The 20,232-nt window shown below is 35.3% G+C and overlaps 1 protein-coding gene across 5 annotated transcripts in view; it reads right to left on the minus strand.

The window, feature by feature from the left end:
• The window catches only part of TAX1BP1 (Tax1 binding protein 1), a 53,968-nt gene that overhangs the window by 3,286 nt on the left and 30,450 nt on the right, over nt 1–20,232 (minus strand). Inside the window, exons 8-16 of one of the 5 annotated variants that reach the window (XM_069860218.1) lie at nt 19,117–19,302; nt 16,635–16,862; nt 15,227–15,373; nt 13,898–13,991; nt 12,602–12,720; nt 10,840–10,965; nt 9,124–9,195; nt 3,361–3,535; nt 2,871–3,022 (exon numbers count right to left, since the gene is read on the minus strand). In XM_069860218.1, the coding sequence (XP_069716319.1) occupies nt 2,871–3,022; nt 3,361–3,535; nt 9,124–9,195; nt 10,840–10,965; nt 12,602–12,720; nt 13,898–13,991; nt 15,227–15,373; nt 16,635–16,862; nt 19,117–19,302 (1,299 nt within the window). The remainder of the gene's footprint in view (nt 1–2,870; nt 3,023–3,360; nt 3,536–9,123; nt 9,196–10,839; nt 10,966–12,601; nt 12,721–13,897; nt 13,992–15,226; nt 15,374–16,634; nt 16,863–19,116; nt 19,303–20,232) is intronic. The other 4 variants (XM_069860220.1, XM_069860219.1, XM_069860221.1 and 1 more) reach the window with 4 other exon arrangements.

Genomic DNA, 20,232 nt, shown 5'->3' on the forward strand with positions numbered 1-20,232 from the left:
AGTTGCCAAAAGTTACACCCCCCAACCCCCTACAAATTTACAGTGACTAACAACATTGTTTAAGAGTCACAGGATAATTATTCTGGGCTTACTGCCAACCATAATCAAGACATTTCTGAAACTTACACTTTAGTATTAAATATATATATATGCTTTGTTTATGGATCTCTCCCGTACATAGCTGCTTCTAGAAATTATTTGCTCCAAATGATTACATTTTGGTCAATTATTGAAGCATGAGCAAATGGAAAGTTAGTGCCGAGTAGATGACGGCAGGGATCTGTGGCAAGTCAATTATTCTACACAAAATCACCACTGTGCATGTGCTCATCTGGCATAATTAACACAGACCAGCTTGTCCCTCTCAGAAATTGTAGTTTAATTGGCCTAAAAGCTCCAAAGTTATGAAGAAGTCCAGAAAGCCTTTGAGTCATACAAAATTGATGTTTTTTCATGTCAGCAAAAAACATGGAAGAGCCCGTTCCCAAGGAATAAAGTTCAGAGAGAAAAAAGTCATAACACAATTGCAAACCTAAACAAAAATTTTGACGCATTTGCAGTTGTATCCTTACATGGTCTACAAATCGGAGTAACCGAAGACAGTGATGACAAAACAAGTTGCAGTACAGCAGGGGTGTCACCATCACCTGATATTACATCGCTACTCAAGACTGCAGCCAGTAACAAAAATGTCTTTCCTTGAAAAGTAGAAAGGGAAGCCTAACCACTTGGGGTAAGAGCAAACAGCATTCTCCTTAGGAACATGGAAACTAAGTTCAGGGCACGTTAGAAGCAAATGCCTCAGCAGAACAATCAGGTCAATTACAAGCTTGAGAGTTCTGAAACTTGCCAGTAGGAAAGACAAAATAATTTGCTGTGCTCCACACAATTGAAGATGAAATCGTTAGGTGCAGGTATAGAGGCATCCGCAGGAAAATAATTTGCGCTCAACTTTAGCATGAAAATAATCCTCTTGAAGTGAGCTTAGAGAGAAAAGACTGGCACTCTTCTTCCCCATCGACAACCAAAAGGATAGTAACTATCTTGTGCCATACCTCTAATCTATTAATATAATCGAAAGTCTTGCATTTTCTCCATGAGATACGTAGAATGATCAACCAATACCATCTCACTGTTTTAAAAGGTATATTGCTAAGACGTACACATGATGGCAGCCACTTCAGCTCAACAGGCTGACAGTTCTTGTTCACTGGGAAACGAAATGAAGATCCACCTTTCTGTCATCATAGGAAACTATGGTTGATCCATAATAGGAAGCGATATGCAATTCTTGTGACAGAGAACAGCAACCTGATCTTTTTCATATATTGCAGACAAGGTACCATGACTGTGGTTATTTCTTTGAATATTACAGTAGAATTGTTTTGGTTTTGGCATATTTTACTTAGTTTCTCTAGATCCTGCAAGTCCTCAATTCCATGTAAATTTGTATACTAGACATACAGTCTATTTTTTGGGAGGAGCAAGCAACTGATTTGCATTTGGTAGTTAAAAAGTAAAGGTATAAATTATTTGATTTAAAGGCACCTTTTCTCAAGTTGAACTTTATTTAAGCCTGGTATATCCCATCTCATTACAAAAATCTAAGCTGTGTCAGCAAACGAGCACAAGACTCTAGCACTGTTTCTCTTGGGTTTGCAAGAGGGCAAAGCACATAGATCAGAAAGAACACCCTGCTAATTAAACTGAAGCAGACGACTAAAGAAGAGAAGAGCTTGTCATATGTAGTAGCTACGTCAAGTGTGATCAGATTAAATATGCAAAATGTGAAGTAAAGGTGGGCAACAACATTAAGCTCACATTCTAGATCTCGAACAGGCTGCAAAAGTTCTGACAGTTTCTCTAATTATTCACAGTAATAGACACCGGGGGCAAAAGGTAGGAGGGAGAAATACATTTTTCTCCATTATAGGTGCTGAGCACCAGGGCTAAAATCATGCCTGTCTGAACACTGATCGGTTTCTGCAAAGGTTAATAGCAATTAAATGTGGCAAACTAGACTAAGCGAGAAACGGGTCATGATACCACTGGACTTGCAAAGAGCACAATACTTTGCAGAAAGGTATTCCTTGTTTAATATTTTTGAAGGTGAACGAGTACTTGGAATAAGAAAGTGTAGTAAGTCTGTTCCTCTTCAAACAAAGACAGTTTATCAGTGAAGCTAATACTATTTTTCATACCAGAATGTGCAAGCTAAATAGAAAAAAGCTTAACAGGGTCCGCTTAAAACATACAAAACCCTAAGAAATAAATCGGTGAGAATCTGTCACTTTCAGTGTAATCAGCTTTAAGCAAGCCAACCAGCTCTTCCAAATAAATGTCTAACAGCAAAAAAATATTCAAAATGGAAATTAATAAATGCAGATTTGCAAAAGACTGAACAAAAAGTTAATATATTTGTATGAAGTAACTAATAAGATACAAATCTTCATTTGGCATTTAATTCAAAATACTAGTATCAGAATCCTTTATTTATTTTCTGTTACAATTTAGCTCTGAAATACAAATTACAAAATAACTACGACGTGGATATATTTTGAACCCTCACTCTACCACATGAGAGAAAAATCCAAAGTAATTGAGATTACTTGGATTTTTCTACATTAGTATTTTAAAAGATTAAGAAGCTACTGTCCTAATACCAAAAAAAGCCGTCAGTTGCTCAAGACGCTGGGGAAAAAGTATGTTATCATCAACTGATGTGCAGAGTTTTCTCCTTCAAAGCAAGCAAAATTCAACTAAAACCCTGTTCAAGGTAAAGAAAAAACAAATCCAGATTTACATAACAATGAATCAGGCTTATCAGATACTGAAAACCTCTGTGCAACTTAAAAAAAAAGATAACTTACGTTGCTGTCCTCAGGATCTTCTAAACCGTCAGGCCGACTGAGATTGCGTGAGGGCTGACTACACACTACATCATCTTCTAGCAGCTCCCAAAAGGAAGTTCTAACAGGTGGTCTTTGGATCTCATCAGGATTAAAAGCACCATCTGCTCCATCTGAAAAAAAAAAAATTAATTACAGCAAAATTAATCTTTGTTGAGTTTTTATTCTGAGATTACAACTGTGCTACCTTACATTTAAAAATGACTTAAACACATCTCCAGCTTAGATGAAATAAAACAATACAAAAGAAATCAAAACATGTTTCTTTAAAACTTTGTTTACCTTACTGATTCTTACCAGTAAAATGAAGGTACTTTATTAAATTCTCATCAATCAATAAAGGCTCTGTAAACCCATATAAGGATTGTTGGTACTTAACCTGCACTACATAAGCCATTGCTTTTGAAAGAGTGAGAAAGAAATTATACTATGGGGGATGGAATTCACTTACCTCTTCTTTCCTGAATTGCATAAGGGTTTCCATATTGCAGTACTGGTAGTCTGCTTGGCACTGCAGGAACTGGCCCACTTTCCTCCGAGTATGGGTTGCGAAAATGTAATGCCTGTTGTGAAATCTGTCCTTCCATCATCCTTCCAGCTTTATTTCCTGGTGTCCTGCCAAGTTCCTACATAATTCAAAGTTTTAAATATAATTAACCTATGGAGTCCCAGCAAAGTTTGACAGTGTAAAAAAATATTTCATTCGTTTTTAAAAATACATCTGCTAATCTTCCCACTATCTTTTCACCTTCCTCTCATGCCAAGTATATCATACATACCAAAAACAGTCAATGAAGAAAACAGAGAATACTTTTTAAATAATGTTTTTCTCTTGTTTTCTCATCAGTTAATTCAAGTTACATGAACGGAACTGCCACATTTAAAAAAAATACCTGCACCCTTTCTAAAATAAAAAAAATAGTTAAATAGGTAAAGAATGGGTATATTAGGAATAACAGCTAAAGGTAACATGCAGTGAGAAAAGTTATTAAAAGTTATAATTAGAAATAAAATAACTTTCTCCTGCCAAACCATACCACTCAAGAACGCACCATTTTAGTACACACTTGACACAATTCCCTATGAAATCGTGAGCAATACTTATTTTAAGAACTATTAAATACATTGGGCTGGATACCTTCTGGTATCTCACAGTAGAACACTGGCCTACTGAGCTCAAGGCTGTCACTTTCTGTGGGAAATTAAGAATATCAGAACAAACCTTTGCTCTAGGTCCTTCACATGAGACCACGTTACGGGGAAAGAAACCAGCAGGGAGAATTTCGAAGCAGTCTTGTACTTTCTACAATATAGCTTCTTTCAAGTTACCCCTATTTGCATACATAGTCACGTGTTCATGTAGAGCTTAGTATATTATCTTCAAATGTGTTAGATGTAGCTGTGTTTGAAACTGGTAGAGAATTACTTTGTTCAAATGCAGAGAGCCTATCAAACACAATCACCTAAAACTACACCTACAGAGGCAAAGATCCATTACTCTTCCTTGATCTCAGTTCCTTTAAAAATTCAATTTTTAAATATGTGATAAAATATGTTAAACCAGTTGAAACAATTCTGCCCTTGTGTGTGATTCAGCTTGGTGATCGTGTTCCACTTATAATTATTAGGGTTTTTCCAATTGTTGCTGTTATGTCAATTTAAATATTTCTACTACAAAATATAGCCAAAATCTCCCCTGTCCTAGTCAATGCTAACCCAGCTGAATTTTTTACAAGTTTCTCCTTTTTGCAAGCAGAAAGAGGCAAAAGATTTTTTTTTTCAATTAATACACAGTATTATCTACAATTGAGAAGTGGCTTGTGACTTGCAACAACTGAAGACATAGTGCTTTCAAAGTAGACTTAATCCAACTGGCACCTTTTAGTTCTTATGTTTAATAAAGACAGATTGTATTCTATTAAAAAATTATTTTGTGGAAATCTCTCTCCAAAACATAACAAAACAGCATGGAAAAAAACTCACAAGTATGCACATTTGAAAAGATAACAGAAAATTATTAAGCATGGTCTCACAGATCTATTAATGATATCTGAAATAAGGAAGGAAAGGAGACAGAGAATAGTTGGTCAGGAAAGGATCCTGGAAGTACAATAAATAACTCCTGATAAATGCAGCGAAGGCTGACAGTCAAAACAATGGGCTAGGAAAATGCTGGGTATCCAAGGATACATTCTAAAGGAAAGCAAGTGAGGAAGGTTCCTCCCAGCCAAGCCAGAATGGGCTACAACAAATATGACAATTCTATTGAAATTCCAGGCAAGATTCCTAATTTGCTGGAGAGCTGGAGGAGACCATGTCAGAGATACTTTACATCAACAGGATACAGGTAAACACTGGGATAACAAAAACTTTTAAATGGGACAGACAATTTGCTCTGTCATTCTGGACTACAACCTGGGTACGGTGGTCATGCCACTAGCAATCATGCAAAAGCCCCCGAACTCGGCACTAACTACTAGATGGACTAATTCTATTTTTGATAACATTCAGACAACCTATTCTAGGAAGGAAAACTGTTACTCAAGGTTGGTATTTTCTATTTATATTAACAAATTGACATTACTGTTATTTTTCACAAAGGTAATCCAGACTAGGTTACTTCAAAATATTTACAGTACAAGCATCATATGAAACAAAACTGCACTTGTACGGCTACAATTACAAATGCATGGATTTTAAATCCACGAGCTGTATTTTCATACACAGATTTCACAGTTATTGCACTTCTCATGAAAAAATTATTTACCCTCTGTGAACTTAATGAGCAAAATCCTAATTCCTCCTTCTTCCTCCTCCTTTATATCCTCACCTACTTTACATATACATATACTTACAGCTAGCAAGAGTATATATGTAGCTTACTTCCAAGATTCAATGTGTTTGTTCGTCCAAAACACAACATTTTTTAATTCACTGAGGGGCTTAAACGGCCTGCTTTATTTATGTTGTTTAAATATTTTTATCAGAAAGGCAATTAATTCTTTCAGAAAAGCTCAAACAGAACTCTTCAAAAATTAATGTACTTAAAATTCTAGATTCTTGCATATAATTCATAGAGACAGTAATCATTATAAACTACTAGATGTTTTTTATAATTTATAAACCATTAAAACCCTAAGCCAATATATATGTTATAATACTGTAATAAAAGTGACTTAAGTGTGGTCAGTGCATCAGCTGCAATTTATCAGAAAAAAACTCTTTCCCATTCTCCCATTTAATGGAATAATGGAAAGCGCAAGAATAACCAAAGGAAGATGCTATTTGCAATTCAGAAGCAAGCAAAACATTCTGAGATGTAAAAAATAAAAATAATAATTAAAAAGAGACTGTTAAGGCAGTTCTTTGTTCTTTCTGTGTGACATTTTCTTGTGGAGTCTTTGGGTTCATGTTTAATGCAACGTTAACAAAACCCTCAAAGATGGTAGAGTGCATTTTCCCCAAAAGACTTTCAACTGAAACTTAAAACCAAGACTTCAATTAGTGATTTAACTACACGAGAAGTAAAATGTCTTCATTATTAAAAGGAACAACTAAAAACGTTTTTCTTAAACACAGGTAAACTTGGGCCAAAATGCTAGACTAAAAAAATGCAAAATTAAGTAGCAGTAACTACTCTGAAAACAAAACGCTGCTCAAGTTAAGGAAGACTGAGATTATATATTTGTCATAGACGTTCTATCAGGTTTCAGACATAAAAAGGTTGGATTCCAACAGCAACATCATAAAGTCATTTTCAAACAGGAAAAAAGTGGTATCTATAAACAGAGGCAGCTTACAGCAAGTTATCTTTTTTGAACACTGGCTGTGAAACAGCAGTGTTTACTCTTTTCTGGAAAAGCCTTCTAATACAGGACTACACAATTTCTGCCTAACACCCCCAAAGAAAAATATCCTCCTGGATATAATGATACAAAACTATGCTAACCTTACTCTAGATTTATAGACTAAATTTCACATATGACTGAAATGGTTATGGTTAAACGGTTAGGATTGCATCTAAAGTCTTAGTGCATGCGTGAAATCTAAATAATTAATCTTTACTCAATACAAAGCTGGAACAATTAATTAGCATCAAAATTAAGATTATTTTTTTAAATCAACTTAGTCTGCAATATGGATGCAGCTTAGAATGAAAGGCAGTAGCACTAACTCTTTAAATTTTGCATCAATGAGATTAAAACAGATTGTAGATCAAAGTGACTGTAAAAACGTGCTGCAAAATAGCCTTAGCAGAAGTTGGACAGCTAGCGTAGAGACAGGAAAAAAAAAAACAACTATATGAGTATGTAAATAAAATAGAAACCAAGTAATTTTATAGGTTTTAAGACACAGCAAATGAACATTTTCAGCATGCTATGTTTGGTGACATTTATAAACAAATACTGATAATGGAGCAGAAATTGAAAAACTGTTTACTACACTGTGCTGAACCTTTTAAATCATGGTTCCAGTCTAGCAAGGCACTTTGATTCCTCTTCGTAATGTAAATATCTATAAATTGGGTAGACAAAGTTCCAAGCTTTTATATAAACTCCATACATTATTATTACAGTTGCTCTTCTTATGTGTGGTGTTTAAAATTACTCCTTCCAGCTAAACCAGATTCATCAAAACTCAACTTTTATTCTGCTTTCTTTTGAATCAGAAAAATATGAGAGAGGTCTATTAAAAGTTAAATCTTTGGTGGAAAAAAGATAATTTAAATATCAACTACTTGACAGTCTAGAATGTTTTAACAACATAGAACTAGCTTTATCTGAAATTAGTTTAATTTCCATTTATCAGTACACAAATTCCTGTTTTTACCAAATATCTGTTCACATTGGATTTTAAATTATTTGCATATCCTAACTTTTCCACAGTATCATGGAATAGTATCTGAATGTAATAAAGACACTTTATTATTTCACTTTTTATTAAAATCTAGCTTTGATTAATTGCCATATAATACCTTAGAGGTATTTCCAGCCTTTGAACATTAGCATTAATATTTCAGAATGTCTGGCTTAACAGTAATGGTAATGAACTTTTTAGTCAGTGAACTCTGGAAAGCAGCGGTCCATTTTCTACCATATATTTAAAAATCACAGCACTGTTTGTGTACCTGTCTTTTCTGACAAAGTTATTTTTCCACCTGTAGTTTACCAAAGTCACTCCCATCACATGTCAAGCTGCTCTTATTATTACAAGCAGACAGTAAGAAAATTGCAGGTGTCAAAAGGATTTGGCTGCATGCACACATTAAGAAAAACCTGGCAATTATACTGTTGAAACATCTACATGTCTAGTTATAGGGCAACACTGGACAAAAGCAAAAATAATCTTAATCAGTGGTGCAAAAAAACAGTCAAGCTAGGTACGCAGCATTCATGCCTTATGCCAGGATACCAAAGGGAGTAAATGTTTCCTAACTGTGCCGCCTGACAACCGATAACTCCTGAAAATATCGAGGAGAGAGTCTGTCTCAAAGAAATTAAATTTTTCAAGTTTTGTTAACTGATGCTCCCTTAGACGACAGAAAGGCTGCAGCATAAGCTCAATAATCATCTATTTGGCCAAGCAGCAAATGCACTAAGCTTCTATCAGCCTCTAAACATGACAGGGCTGAACCTCTCCCACTAAGAGATACAGAGAGGTGAAGCAGGAAGAAGGCTGGAAGTCCATTAAAAACCTGTAGAAAAATGGCGATGCTGAGATGAGAAAGAAATAGAGAACAAAAACTGGAAGGAATTCCTATGTTCTGTGAACTGTATAGCTAGCTGCATTTTCAGATTACTAATTTACACAGAGTAATCCCTATTTGCAGAGAGAAATAGTTATTTTAGATCCCAAATGGAATATCATTCTGGACAGGAACAAATAAATAATCTGACACTCGACGCTTTTCTTTTTTTTTTTTTGATTATATGTAGAAAATAGTCTAGAACACTTACAGAATAATAAAACGACAATATTTTCAAGTGCTGAGTCAGTTTTGGCCAGTTTACTATGATGTATGTCTGTTTAAAAAATATACTATTAACAGAATTTGTAATTTAAAATGCTAATTCTTTTTGGCAAAATATCCAAACATGGAAAAGTATGTTTAAAGAGTAAACAAATTCTCATTTAAAAATAAACTGCAGTTTCCTCAAACCAAAGAACCTCACAAGCGTTAATTTACAAAATTTCACAGCAATCCTAACAATACCTTCTCACTGGTTAAGAGTTCCAACTGTGATACCAGTTCCTTTATTCGTCTCTCTTTTTCTGCCAGCTGAACCTATAAGAAAAGAAGTTTTTGGCTCCTATATTAATGAATAGAAACCAATTCCCCATATATTGTAGTCTGAAAACAAAGTTCAGTGATTAAGTTCTTCTTTCAGATGGAAATTATTTAGTCTACTATAGTTACATGCAACATCTAGCACTACTACAAACCGAAACCAACAATTCTCCCTAACTTTACTGGACAACAGAAGCTCATTAGCAGCCTTTGCCTGCCAGCTTTCAGGGAACAGTTGTAGAATGATAAAATCCTCAGTTAAAAACCAGTAGTAGTGTCACTAATATTAATGGCAGGAGGGACATCATTGCCCAGAAACTTGAGAAGGTGTGCAAGTCTCATCTCATTATTTCTAAAGTAATCCAGTAACAAGCATTTCAGCGATTTATGTAATTCACTCCTCTCCAGCTCTTACGTCCCACCACAGAACCGAGAGAACCAAAACCTCCTCTTACCTCAAAGACATTAAATTTGTTTCACAAACATCTACCTTTAAATAATCTTTCCCTACAAAGAACTATTTTATTTAGATTCTTTGGAGATTACCTCCACCTGCTTTTTCTAGCATATAAGCTCAATGCTCTGCACAGGTATGCATCATTTTTTTTTGAAAACTGAAATGCTTTCGATTGTGGAACCAATTATTTATTACTCCTGCCACTGAGAAGTTAAAAACAAATTCATTTTACATGAAATTATGCATAGCAACTGATCCCTACTAATTAGTAGAATTAAATAAATTGGAAAGAGTTGTGCATTTCCTAAAATTGAAATCAGAGCTTTTTTAAGCGTTGAAAAAAGACAGCACGGCCTGAAATGGGCTGTAAAGTAATCGAGCATTTTATGAAGAAAATTGCTATCATTTCTGATGGGAGGAGGTTCCTAACAGAACTGGTACAGTCACAGTTCAATTTAATCTCTGTTCATCACAACGGGCAAAAACGGGCAAAAGAAAGTGTTCTAGCGACCTCACTATCACTGTGAGGTTGAAAATAAGCATGTAAGTTGGTCTTATGAAAATCTGTTTCTCTTATCGTGTCCTCAATGACCTAGAAAGCCACCTCAACATATGTATTACTACAACAAAACCTCAAAGATTAAGGTCCCGTGTAAGCTAAAGCTGCTCATTATTCTTGACTTTGTGGAGCATGTGTCACATCACTATCAAGAAAACAGCTGAGATCCTCCAAATTAAAGTAATTCATTCATGATGACTTTAAAACCAATATAATCACTCAACTCTATCTCTCCAGTTAATTCACACAAAATGCATTAGACATTACTGCACTTATTTAGACAAATAAGCCAAGCAAAATTCCTACTAGTATAACAGTAAGCAACAAGGAAATCAGAACTCCACATCTTTTTTACTGTAATACAAGATTAACATCATTTAGAGGTTTCTCTAAATCAACATTAAAAGACTGACAGCCATTTGGTAACATTTAGTCTGTCTTAATTTTGAAGAACTGTGAGACTGTGTTGTTTCTAAAAGCACAATACGTTTTTTCTATTTATAGCAAAAATATATTTAGTGTTTTTTCCAGCATTAAAACTGTTCATTATATGAACTATTAGAAATAACCAACTATGTTAAGAACAGGACACCATTCATTACCATAAACAAAGTCTGTAACTTACATTATACTGATCCTCCATTGCTGCTAGCTGTAATTTTATACCCTCATTGATTTTCACTTGTTCTTTCCACTTCAGCTCCAGTTTAGCTAGTTCATCAGCATAAACACTGCATTTCATCTTCTCATCCTAAACAAGTTTATACCATAGCATGAAATATTTACAGTTTTAAGAGATTTCTCCTCTGGCCCCAACAATGACACTGTGTAACTCCATGCTTTTGGAATGAGAACATTTACAAAGACCTTCCCCAAGAAATGAAGCCTGACTCAAAATTTTGAAGAGGATAGGACCTCTGAACACTGCATTAATAATGTTCAATACATATTTTTTTCTTGCCCAGGTTTTCAACAAGCTGATATTCCTCTTTAGCTTCACAGTTTCAAGTTTCTTTGTATCCTAACACTACACTGTAATGATGATCATCCCTTCAAGCGTCTCACCTCAATACAAAACCTTTCCCCATGTAACTTTTACACCTAAGTATCTTTCATCCAGAAGGTCAAAGGCAAAGCTTTCCTCAAGCATTACTACAGAAGAAATAGCCAGCAATAGCCAACACAGGCTTTCCACAGACAGGACATGAAGAATTACATGACAGTTGTTACAGCCCAGAGACCACATTAAAATAGAATAATCTTGTAATAAATAAGAGAAAGAAGATGAGAAGCTGAGTTCATGGCAGTTTGTGAATGTATTATGACTATATGAGAACAAAGGATATTGAAGTAGAGAAAAATTCCAAGCTTTTAATTCTTATCTTAAAACTAACTTTTCTGACTTCGTAATGTTGATTTTTTTACTCCCCAAGCATCACGCAACAAATGAACAGAGACAAGACAACACCCAGAGAGCATTTCTTTGAACAATTCTGCAACAGTCAACTCTTCACAGACTTCACTAACGCAATTCTCCATTGTCATATGTACATCCAAACAGGTTAAACGAAAATCAAGTTAGGATTTGAAGGATCTAACATTTGAAGGATATTACTATTGTGGCTACAGCACTACCAGTGCCAACTGTGGTCCAGAGATTCATAGAATCATAGACTAACCAGGTTGGAAGAGACCCACCGGATCATCGAGTCCAACCATTCCTATCAAACACTAAACCATGCCCCTTAGCACCTCGTCCACCCATGCCTTAAACACTTCCAGGGAAGGTGAATCAACCCCCTCCCTGGGCAGCCTGTTCCAGTGCCCAATGACCCTTTCTGTGAAAAATTTTTTCCTAATGTCCAGCCTAAGATTTCAGATTTCATATAAATGCCTTCATGTATCACTGATCCTAGCTAACGGACAGCACCCTCTCAGACATCAAAACACTGTAAAAGCCCAGGACAGTCAGGCTTGGAGGGAGTTTTTACACTTGAAGAGCATATCACAAACACTGCTATACTTGTTCCAAACATCGGCTGGCTTATAGCAACATGCTGTATTTGATTTATAAAAACAATTATACTTGAAATACAATGCAAAAAAAAATAGCATTCAAAACTAAGTACTTAAGTCGCAATAGTTCTGTTCGTTTGTTGTACTGCATTTGGGTTATTCTGAGGGGTCCTTGTCTGGACTCTCTTAACACTGCAGGTAAACGAGAGTTGACTTAATACAAACCTGTTTTCTAACGTTAAGATGCCTACCATGATTGCAGTGTATCATACAAACAAGCAAGGCAACTCAGCTGGGTAGGCTTTGTGATTTTAAGACTTAGCACCTATAGCTACTTTCTGTTCACCTTTTAAAAGCAGCCATTTACTTACTGCCAACATTTGCTTGCATTTCTTATACTTCTCTGTTTTCTCAGCAATTTCTTTATTCATATCACGTACTTGCTCCTTTACCTTGAATTCCGAAACTATATCAGATGAAACAGGGCTTACTGTGAACATTGAAGAAAAATAAGAATATTGATTTGTTGTTCCATAAATAAAGTTTGTATGAGAGAGATGACAGGCCAAATTTGACAGTGCATCAAGAACAGTGTTCCATGTTATGAAAGCAAATAGTCAAAGACAATCGGAATCCTGTGGCTAGTGATACCTAAGACCAACAGTTATACTGGCATTATCTGGGTTCAGTCCTCTCACACACTAAAGATGAACATAAATATACACACACATACCACAAGGGTCAATGAAAAAAAAGACCAGGCAGACATCTCTCCCCTTAATTCCCAAGAAAGTAAACATCAGAATATATACTTTATGATGGCATATTAGGTATTTTATTCTTCCATAAAAACATGAAGCACCTCAGCAATCTACTTCATCTGATCGTGTACTGTAACTGAGCTTGCTGGGATTTTTTTGATTTAGGAAACACTTGTATTTACTTAAGATAGGAGGAAACTGAGAAAAAAATACAACCGATAAACTAAAGACAGAAAGAATATGTGAATTATGAAGTAATACAATTAGTCAGCATTTACTGAAACTTATCAATTTAAATAGTGAGGCTTAGTTTTAACCCACTACACATTTATGTTTTAGAAGATTAGTTCTTCATGGAAGAACCTAAGAATTCATAAAAATTATAACCTATTTAAGTATTTTCTAATAAACCATTGCCACTTCTAAATCATGAGAATAGTCTAAAGACTTGACCTCATCATTACATAATCAAAACTTATCAATGGATTTTATTTTAGAGTAGAATGCTGCAGTGGATAATAATTATAACAATACTACAAAATTACTGTGCTGTTCTATATAATTTGCAAATTTAGAGAGGATTTTTTAAATTTTTTTTTAAAACGAACTGTTTATTAGCTTGGCAAAAATAGCTCTGTGTTAACAATCAAGGAGAAATCCAAGAACTCAGTCCTACTGACATAAATATCAACTGAATTGGTTTGAGAAGATACATGAAATTATTTCTGAATGTTACCACTTGAAAAAAAATGAAAAGATTTTTTAGATTAATTCTCACATTTCTAATAATTACTTTAGCTAAAACATAACAAGTCCACCTACTTTATATTACACATACTATCAGGTATAGCTCACAGACAACAACTTTAGGTTGATACAAATGGACAAAAATTAAGCTATTGATACCTGGAGATGCAGCCAACTTTTTGTCTGTAACAACGGCAGTAGCTGTCTCAGTGTTAGATGCACCTGTCAGTTTCTGCTGATGCCCTGTAGTTTTCTTTGTGAAAAGAAATTTTGGTTTGGTATTTAAGCAAATGAAAGCCAAAGTACCATGTATCTTGCACTATCATCTCCTCCAGAACTGAACTAGACTGAATTGGTCATTAAAACAGGAGTTAATAATAAATATGCAAACACATCTAATTTCAATAACACTGAAATTGCCTCAGATTATTACCTTATACGATAAACTTCTTTTCCCCTAGAAATAGTAATTTCTACAAAAATTGTTACAAAAATCTTACCTTCTAGAGGAACAGTTACACTTAAATCCATCAACCTAAAATATAATATCCCATTAGAAAATCATTACTGTACTACTAATGAGCACTGGACTCCTGGTGTCAAAGCAGCCAAATCTGGTGTTTGTTATCAGATGTACAAAACAGCCAAACAGGTGGAATATTTTTAAGGAAAAGCCACAGGCATTCTGATATGATACCTAATTCACCATTGACCTTCTGGATGAGAAGATAATTTTAAAAAGCAATCTGTGGATCAAAGCTGGGTAACTACCTGACTTGTTCTGCGGATACCAGAAATGCTTAAGTCTGTTTTTCTAAAGAATTCACATTTGTACACCTTGCCATTGCTCACAGGCCTCTTCCCTGTTTGAGTTCCTCTCTGACTCAATCACTGATTTCCACAAAATTCTGAAGAACTCTGCTCTGAAATCCATTTAAAACTTGCTAAAATGTTCACTTACTGTATGGCATAAGACTCGTTATCATTGCAAAAGCCTCATTTATCTATGGAACAAAGCTTAGGAGAGAGATAAGAATACAAAATACATATGCAATACAACTACGTACTGCATTATGGAAATTTTCTCCCCACATCACTTTCAAATCCTCCTCAAAGTTCTCCATTTCCCCCACTTTTGGGTCTGTGTTGCTTTTTGTGTTGGTGGTGGCACTGAATAGAGGTAGTAATTATGGATTTCTTTCCCGCTTGAGTTTCAAAATTCTTACTTGAACTACATCATGCTTATAGGTTCATCCAAACTCTTAGCTTTCTAAACACACCCATGGCTATAAATCATATGCTTCATTTCAACAATCAACTAAAACAATCACAGAAGTAATTTAGTTTTATGGAAGAAAATGTTAAATTAAGGAGCCATTGCTTACTGCATGTTTTCATCCTTTTTAGAAATACTATTTTTTTAGAAGGAAATAAGGCAGTTGCTGAAAAGTTACAAAAAGCAAGTGTAATTTCTCCCATTCTACTTACTGCCTGTTCTGTAAACTTGTTTACTTGTTTTTGAAGTTTTTGACACTCTTTGAATTTTTCCTTGTAGTGGTCAGCAGCCATTTGCAGACGAAGCTTCAGATCTTCTACTTCTCTGCGTAGTTCCTGCTCTGCTGTGTTTGAAGCTTCCTTAAAAAAAAAAAAATAGAAACTGTTACCCTTTTTGTTGCAATATCACTATTTCCTAAAAAGACTTTTTTCAATTAAAGAAAGCATAATGTTTGTGGGAAGGAAAGGAATACAGTAGTAGAGAACAGACAGAGGCAGCATCTGTGCTGAACTTCATTCCAAGCAGGACATGCTGAGGGAATAAATAGGCAATGGTATAATTCCAGAGGCAGGTAAAAGGATTTTTATTTTATGGGCTGATTAACGCATACCAAAAGTCTGAACGTTGTAGCTATCTTATAGACAAGTACAGCCACGGAGCAATAATGGGCAGACCACAATTCTATTCTGTCACATTCACTATGTTTCTACTGTAAGCAGTTCAGTTGAGCTGTAACACTGATACATGAGCTAAGCCAACTACATTTACCAATTGGAAATATGCCACATTAGGACACTTTCTGGTAACTGGAGTCATTCAGATGATCTGCTACTTCTTTTAGGATGCATTTCAAAAACGTTGTACATAATTGAAATTCTTAGAAAAAACATGCAATTCTTGGATACTTTAAATATAACGGTTCTTTTGAGGGCTGTACTATTCACTTTGCATTTACTACACTATCTTAATTACTGTTCAGCTCCATGTATTTTTTTGAACTCCTACATCTTTACAGTACTCCTAGTAGTGAATTAATCCAATACAATTGCAGTTATTGAGGATTTGGTACAAAGCTCATTTAAGTCAGAATGATGAAACACTAGCTCACTAGATTTTTACCCAAGATGAAGAAAGTCAAGACAGTTTCCATTACATTAATATTTTTATAACTTTAAATACTAAAGCAAGTTAACTTTGACCACAAATACTGGAAGGACTCATAAGAATTAAGAGAAAATCCATCAACCAGGAAAAATATCATAAAGATTCTATCAATTCCTAATCTGAATTAACTTTTAATGCCATCGTGACTCATATAAATTAAGAAAGGGATTCAAAATAACACAGATAATAGATAAATACAGTATTATTCTGTGAAAATAATCTAGAGGTGAAGGGGAGTTGCTCTACGTAGCAGCATAAACCACCTTTTCTTACCAGCCTTCCAAATCAGCTAACGTACACTTGATTTAAGGTAGTATGTTGCATGCCAAAAAAGAATCTGATAATCATTTGCACTAACCATCTAGACACAAATTTTATTCCCCAACTTTGACAAAGCTAGCTCTAACAGATTTTATAAATACAGACAAACTTCAATACTAAATACTGACAATCTACCTGTTCACTTTTCAAAGCTGTGATTTTTTTAAGTTCAGCTAACGCATCAGCAAGCTGCTTTTTCAGTTTTTCATTTTCCAGGCGTTCACTGTGAAGATCTGCCATCGTCTTATCTCGCACGTTTACTGCATCACTCAGCTCTTTTGACATTAGGACAGCTTCTTGCTTGCTAGCCTGAATTTGGTCTTCAGCTTTGCGAAGCTGTTCTTTTAAAATACTTGCATCCTCCTGGGAAAGAGAAGAGAGTGAAAAGAATCCATTTTTTTTTAATTCAAGGTTTAAATAAAGGTTAGCCTAAGCATGAGAAATATTTGAAAGAAAACACGAGTTTTCCTGGTGGCTTTAGCAAACCTACTAAATCAAGAAGTTAGCACCAAAGCATCATTTTCACCCTTTGCACTATTTGCTAAAAATGGAGTGCAAACATATTACATACAGACAAATTAAAATATTTTATCTATTCTGGATTTTTGTTGTATTTTCAGGTTTAGTTTTAGGCATATGCCCAAAAAAGTCCTTCAGCTTTCTCAAACACCTTTGTTCTTATCACTGCAGAACTCTCAGTGGGCAAAAAGGGCCATCCGGATTCATAGAATCACAGAATCATAGAATAACCAGGTTGGAAGACACCCACCGGATCATCGAGTCCAACCCTTCCTATCAAAACCAAAGTTCTGCCCACAGTGAGATGCCGCAGGTAACAACAGAGTAAGAGGTCGTACAATGCCTACAACTGGGATACAAGACACTGTAAAGCAGCTTTGGGATGTTTTTCTCACAGCTGTTTCCCAAGATCTTGCACAACAAAAGCTTGTCAGAGGGAACCGAGAACAAAAAGTAACAAGAGTAAGGTGCAGCATGCAGCAGTAAAACTCAGTACTACTGCAGCCCCAACAGGGCAGCCCAAGGGCCAAGTGACCAAGCTGCACTACTGGCCTCTCCTTCCTCAGAAAACCCCCAGGGATCACCACCAAAAGGGTATTTTTCAAAGCTACTATAAACTTCTTGCAGTTTCTGGGCTTCCTGAAGGCATAACCATCTCATATTCTTGAGTCTAGACAAACTCATGTATCTAGTCCATTACTTGTTAATTTTTTAATGAAGATTTCACACAGAAAGTCCAGAGGATTATTAATACATATTGCAAACATTTATGAAGATGGATGGACCAGGAAGTGCCCCAAATCCAGACCCATAGCTATTCCTATAGCACACGTATCATAATTACATATTTCAGCAAATATCTGCAGTTGCACGCTATAAGACAAAAATGTTAATGATCCCACCAGAAATGTCACAAGCACTTCAAGACTAATAAATGACAAACATTTGGTTTCTGCAGCATTGGCACACACACACCCCTAACATGTTTTTACTTCAAAGTAAAACACAGGTGTAATTTGAAAAATTCAGAACCAAAACTGTAGAACTGTCAAAAGCCTAAAACAAAGTAATCTCTAATTTAAAGCAAGATAGCATGTTCTTTTTGTTCTCTTGCTATTTCCATTCTGAATAGCACTGCTCCTTAAATTTTATATTCATAACTCACATTACTTGAACACAATTTCTAATCTTTCAAGATCTAGATTGCTTTTTCTGTGGTAAGACTGGCAAGATACACAAGATAAAGTCTGACTTTTCCATGTGGGCCTCAAAGGCTTTGTCTAAATTAACTCTCTCATTTGGATCAAGAGCGTATTTGTGAAGTAAAACTCTCAGTCAATTCCACCATTCCCTATCACATTGTAGATCGCAGGACAGAACAGTATCAGGGCACAAAAACTGCATTCCTTTTGGATGAAACAGAATAAGAAGCTGCACATCAGGAACAAACACCTAATAGGTATTCTGTCCGCAGGACCACTCCAAAACTAGTCCAAAGTCACCCAGCCTAGACCATGGACAACCAGTTCTTCAGCAATTCCACTCTCCTACTGAACACATGGCTTGCTAACCACAACGCTACCCTACTACACAGCAAAAAATCACCTCTTCCATAGCAGTACCATCAACATTCTTATTACTGAGTTCTCAATTTAGTCCATTTATACGGCATCTTATCCTTTCTCAGGTTTTATATCATTGTACCTTCACAGTACACTCACCTAACAACTCCCTCTGCATCTTTCAAAATCCCCTCTTTTCTCCTCCACCACCTGCTGCAGTTTCAACATACCTACATTCTTACATATTCTCTCTTCCTCATCTCTTTCCTTTTTCACAAGGTTAAAAGCAACTAAGAGGAGTAAACCCCTTTTACTGAAGTCACAAAATACTTTCTCACACACAGTTCAGCTCAGTTCACGTGAAACACCCTCAACAACCTCAGAATGTGCAAAACTAAAACAGAATTCACTCTTTTGCTTATTTTCTCCATCTACTGAGAACACTATAACCTTCAACTTCTTCCTCTCTCTTGTCATATAAATATTATTTTAGATATTTTTATTTAAACAAGGCAAATTATATTAGTAATGCTTACCTTGTTTGATGAGGAGAGCAAAATAGCTTTCTTCATATTTTCTTTTTCAGCTATAAACAGCTGTAATCTGCCAACCTCCTCTTTATAATACGATATCATATTTTCTTTGTTTGCATCCAAAGTCTTAAACGTCTGGATTTCTTTTACTAGTTTGGTGTTTTCTATTTCTGTATTCTTCAAGTGTATCTGTAATGATGCTAAAAAATGTCAAACTCCTCTTCCACATTATGAAAACTACTGTTCATCTGTCCCTCTGAACGTTCACTAAAGTCTAACTCATCTCTGAGACACATTAGAACAGGTAAAGAGAAAAATTAAGCATTTTATAATATCACTGCCCTCCAGCACAAATTTTCTGGCTGGAATTCTTTCAGCTTGGATCATCTAACAACAGCTCCACTCTGCAGCTAGAAATTAAGGCCCAGATTTCTGTCTGCATCAAGGTTATTCAGAATTAACTCCTCTCTTCACAAATGCTGGACAACTAAGCACAAGTAAAGAACAAGCAACTTGAAGAAAACTAAAGAGAAATTAATCATCTAGCATTATCTACTTGCAATCATCTAAGATGACTACATCAGCAGTATTCACAGCAAACTACTTTTAACAAATTTATCACTGTTTTTAAGATATCATCAAGTCTCTCACATTAGGCCTAGAAAGGAACACACAATTTGCCAACTCAACACTAGAAGATCTGTGTTGCTTATTTACAAACAATTATTTGTTGCTTCTGAAAGCTATTTTGAGGTTTTACGACTTCCAGTGTATATCTAAACTGTCTGACACAAAGATATTTTCTTGTGAACAGAAATAATCTTTTAGATACACCTGATTTGTTTCAGACAAACTAAGGATTTAATTATTTTAGCACAGAACATTTTTTTTTCCTTGGGGGCGGGAGGCACTACTTTATTTTCTTTTAATCAATACCACCAAAAGCAATCAGCTTTGCTAGTAAAAATCAATGCAATTTATATCCTACTAAAGCTTCTCAGAGTTATGCAGAAGACTCAAGAACAGGGACCTAGAAAACACAGTCTGAAGAACTTAGAAGAGCAGAAAGTAAATTACTTACGAAAAAATGTGTTAAGAAAACCAGCTGCCGGCTGATGC

Source organism: Phaenicophaeus curvirostris, chromosome 6, assembly GCF_032191515.1.
Source record: "Phaenicophaeus curvirostris isolate KB17595 chromosome 6, BPBGC_Pcur_1.0, whole genome shotgun sequence".
NCBI lineage: Eukaryota > Metazoa > Chordata > Aves > Cuculiformes > Cuculidae > Phaenicophaeus > Phaenicophaeus curvirostris.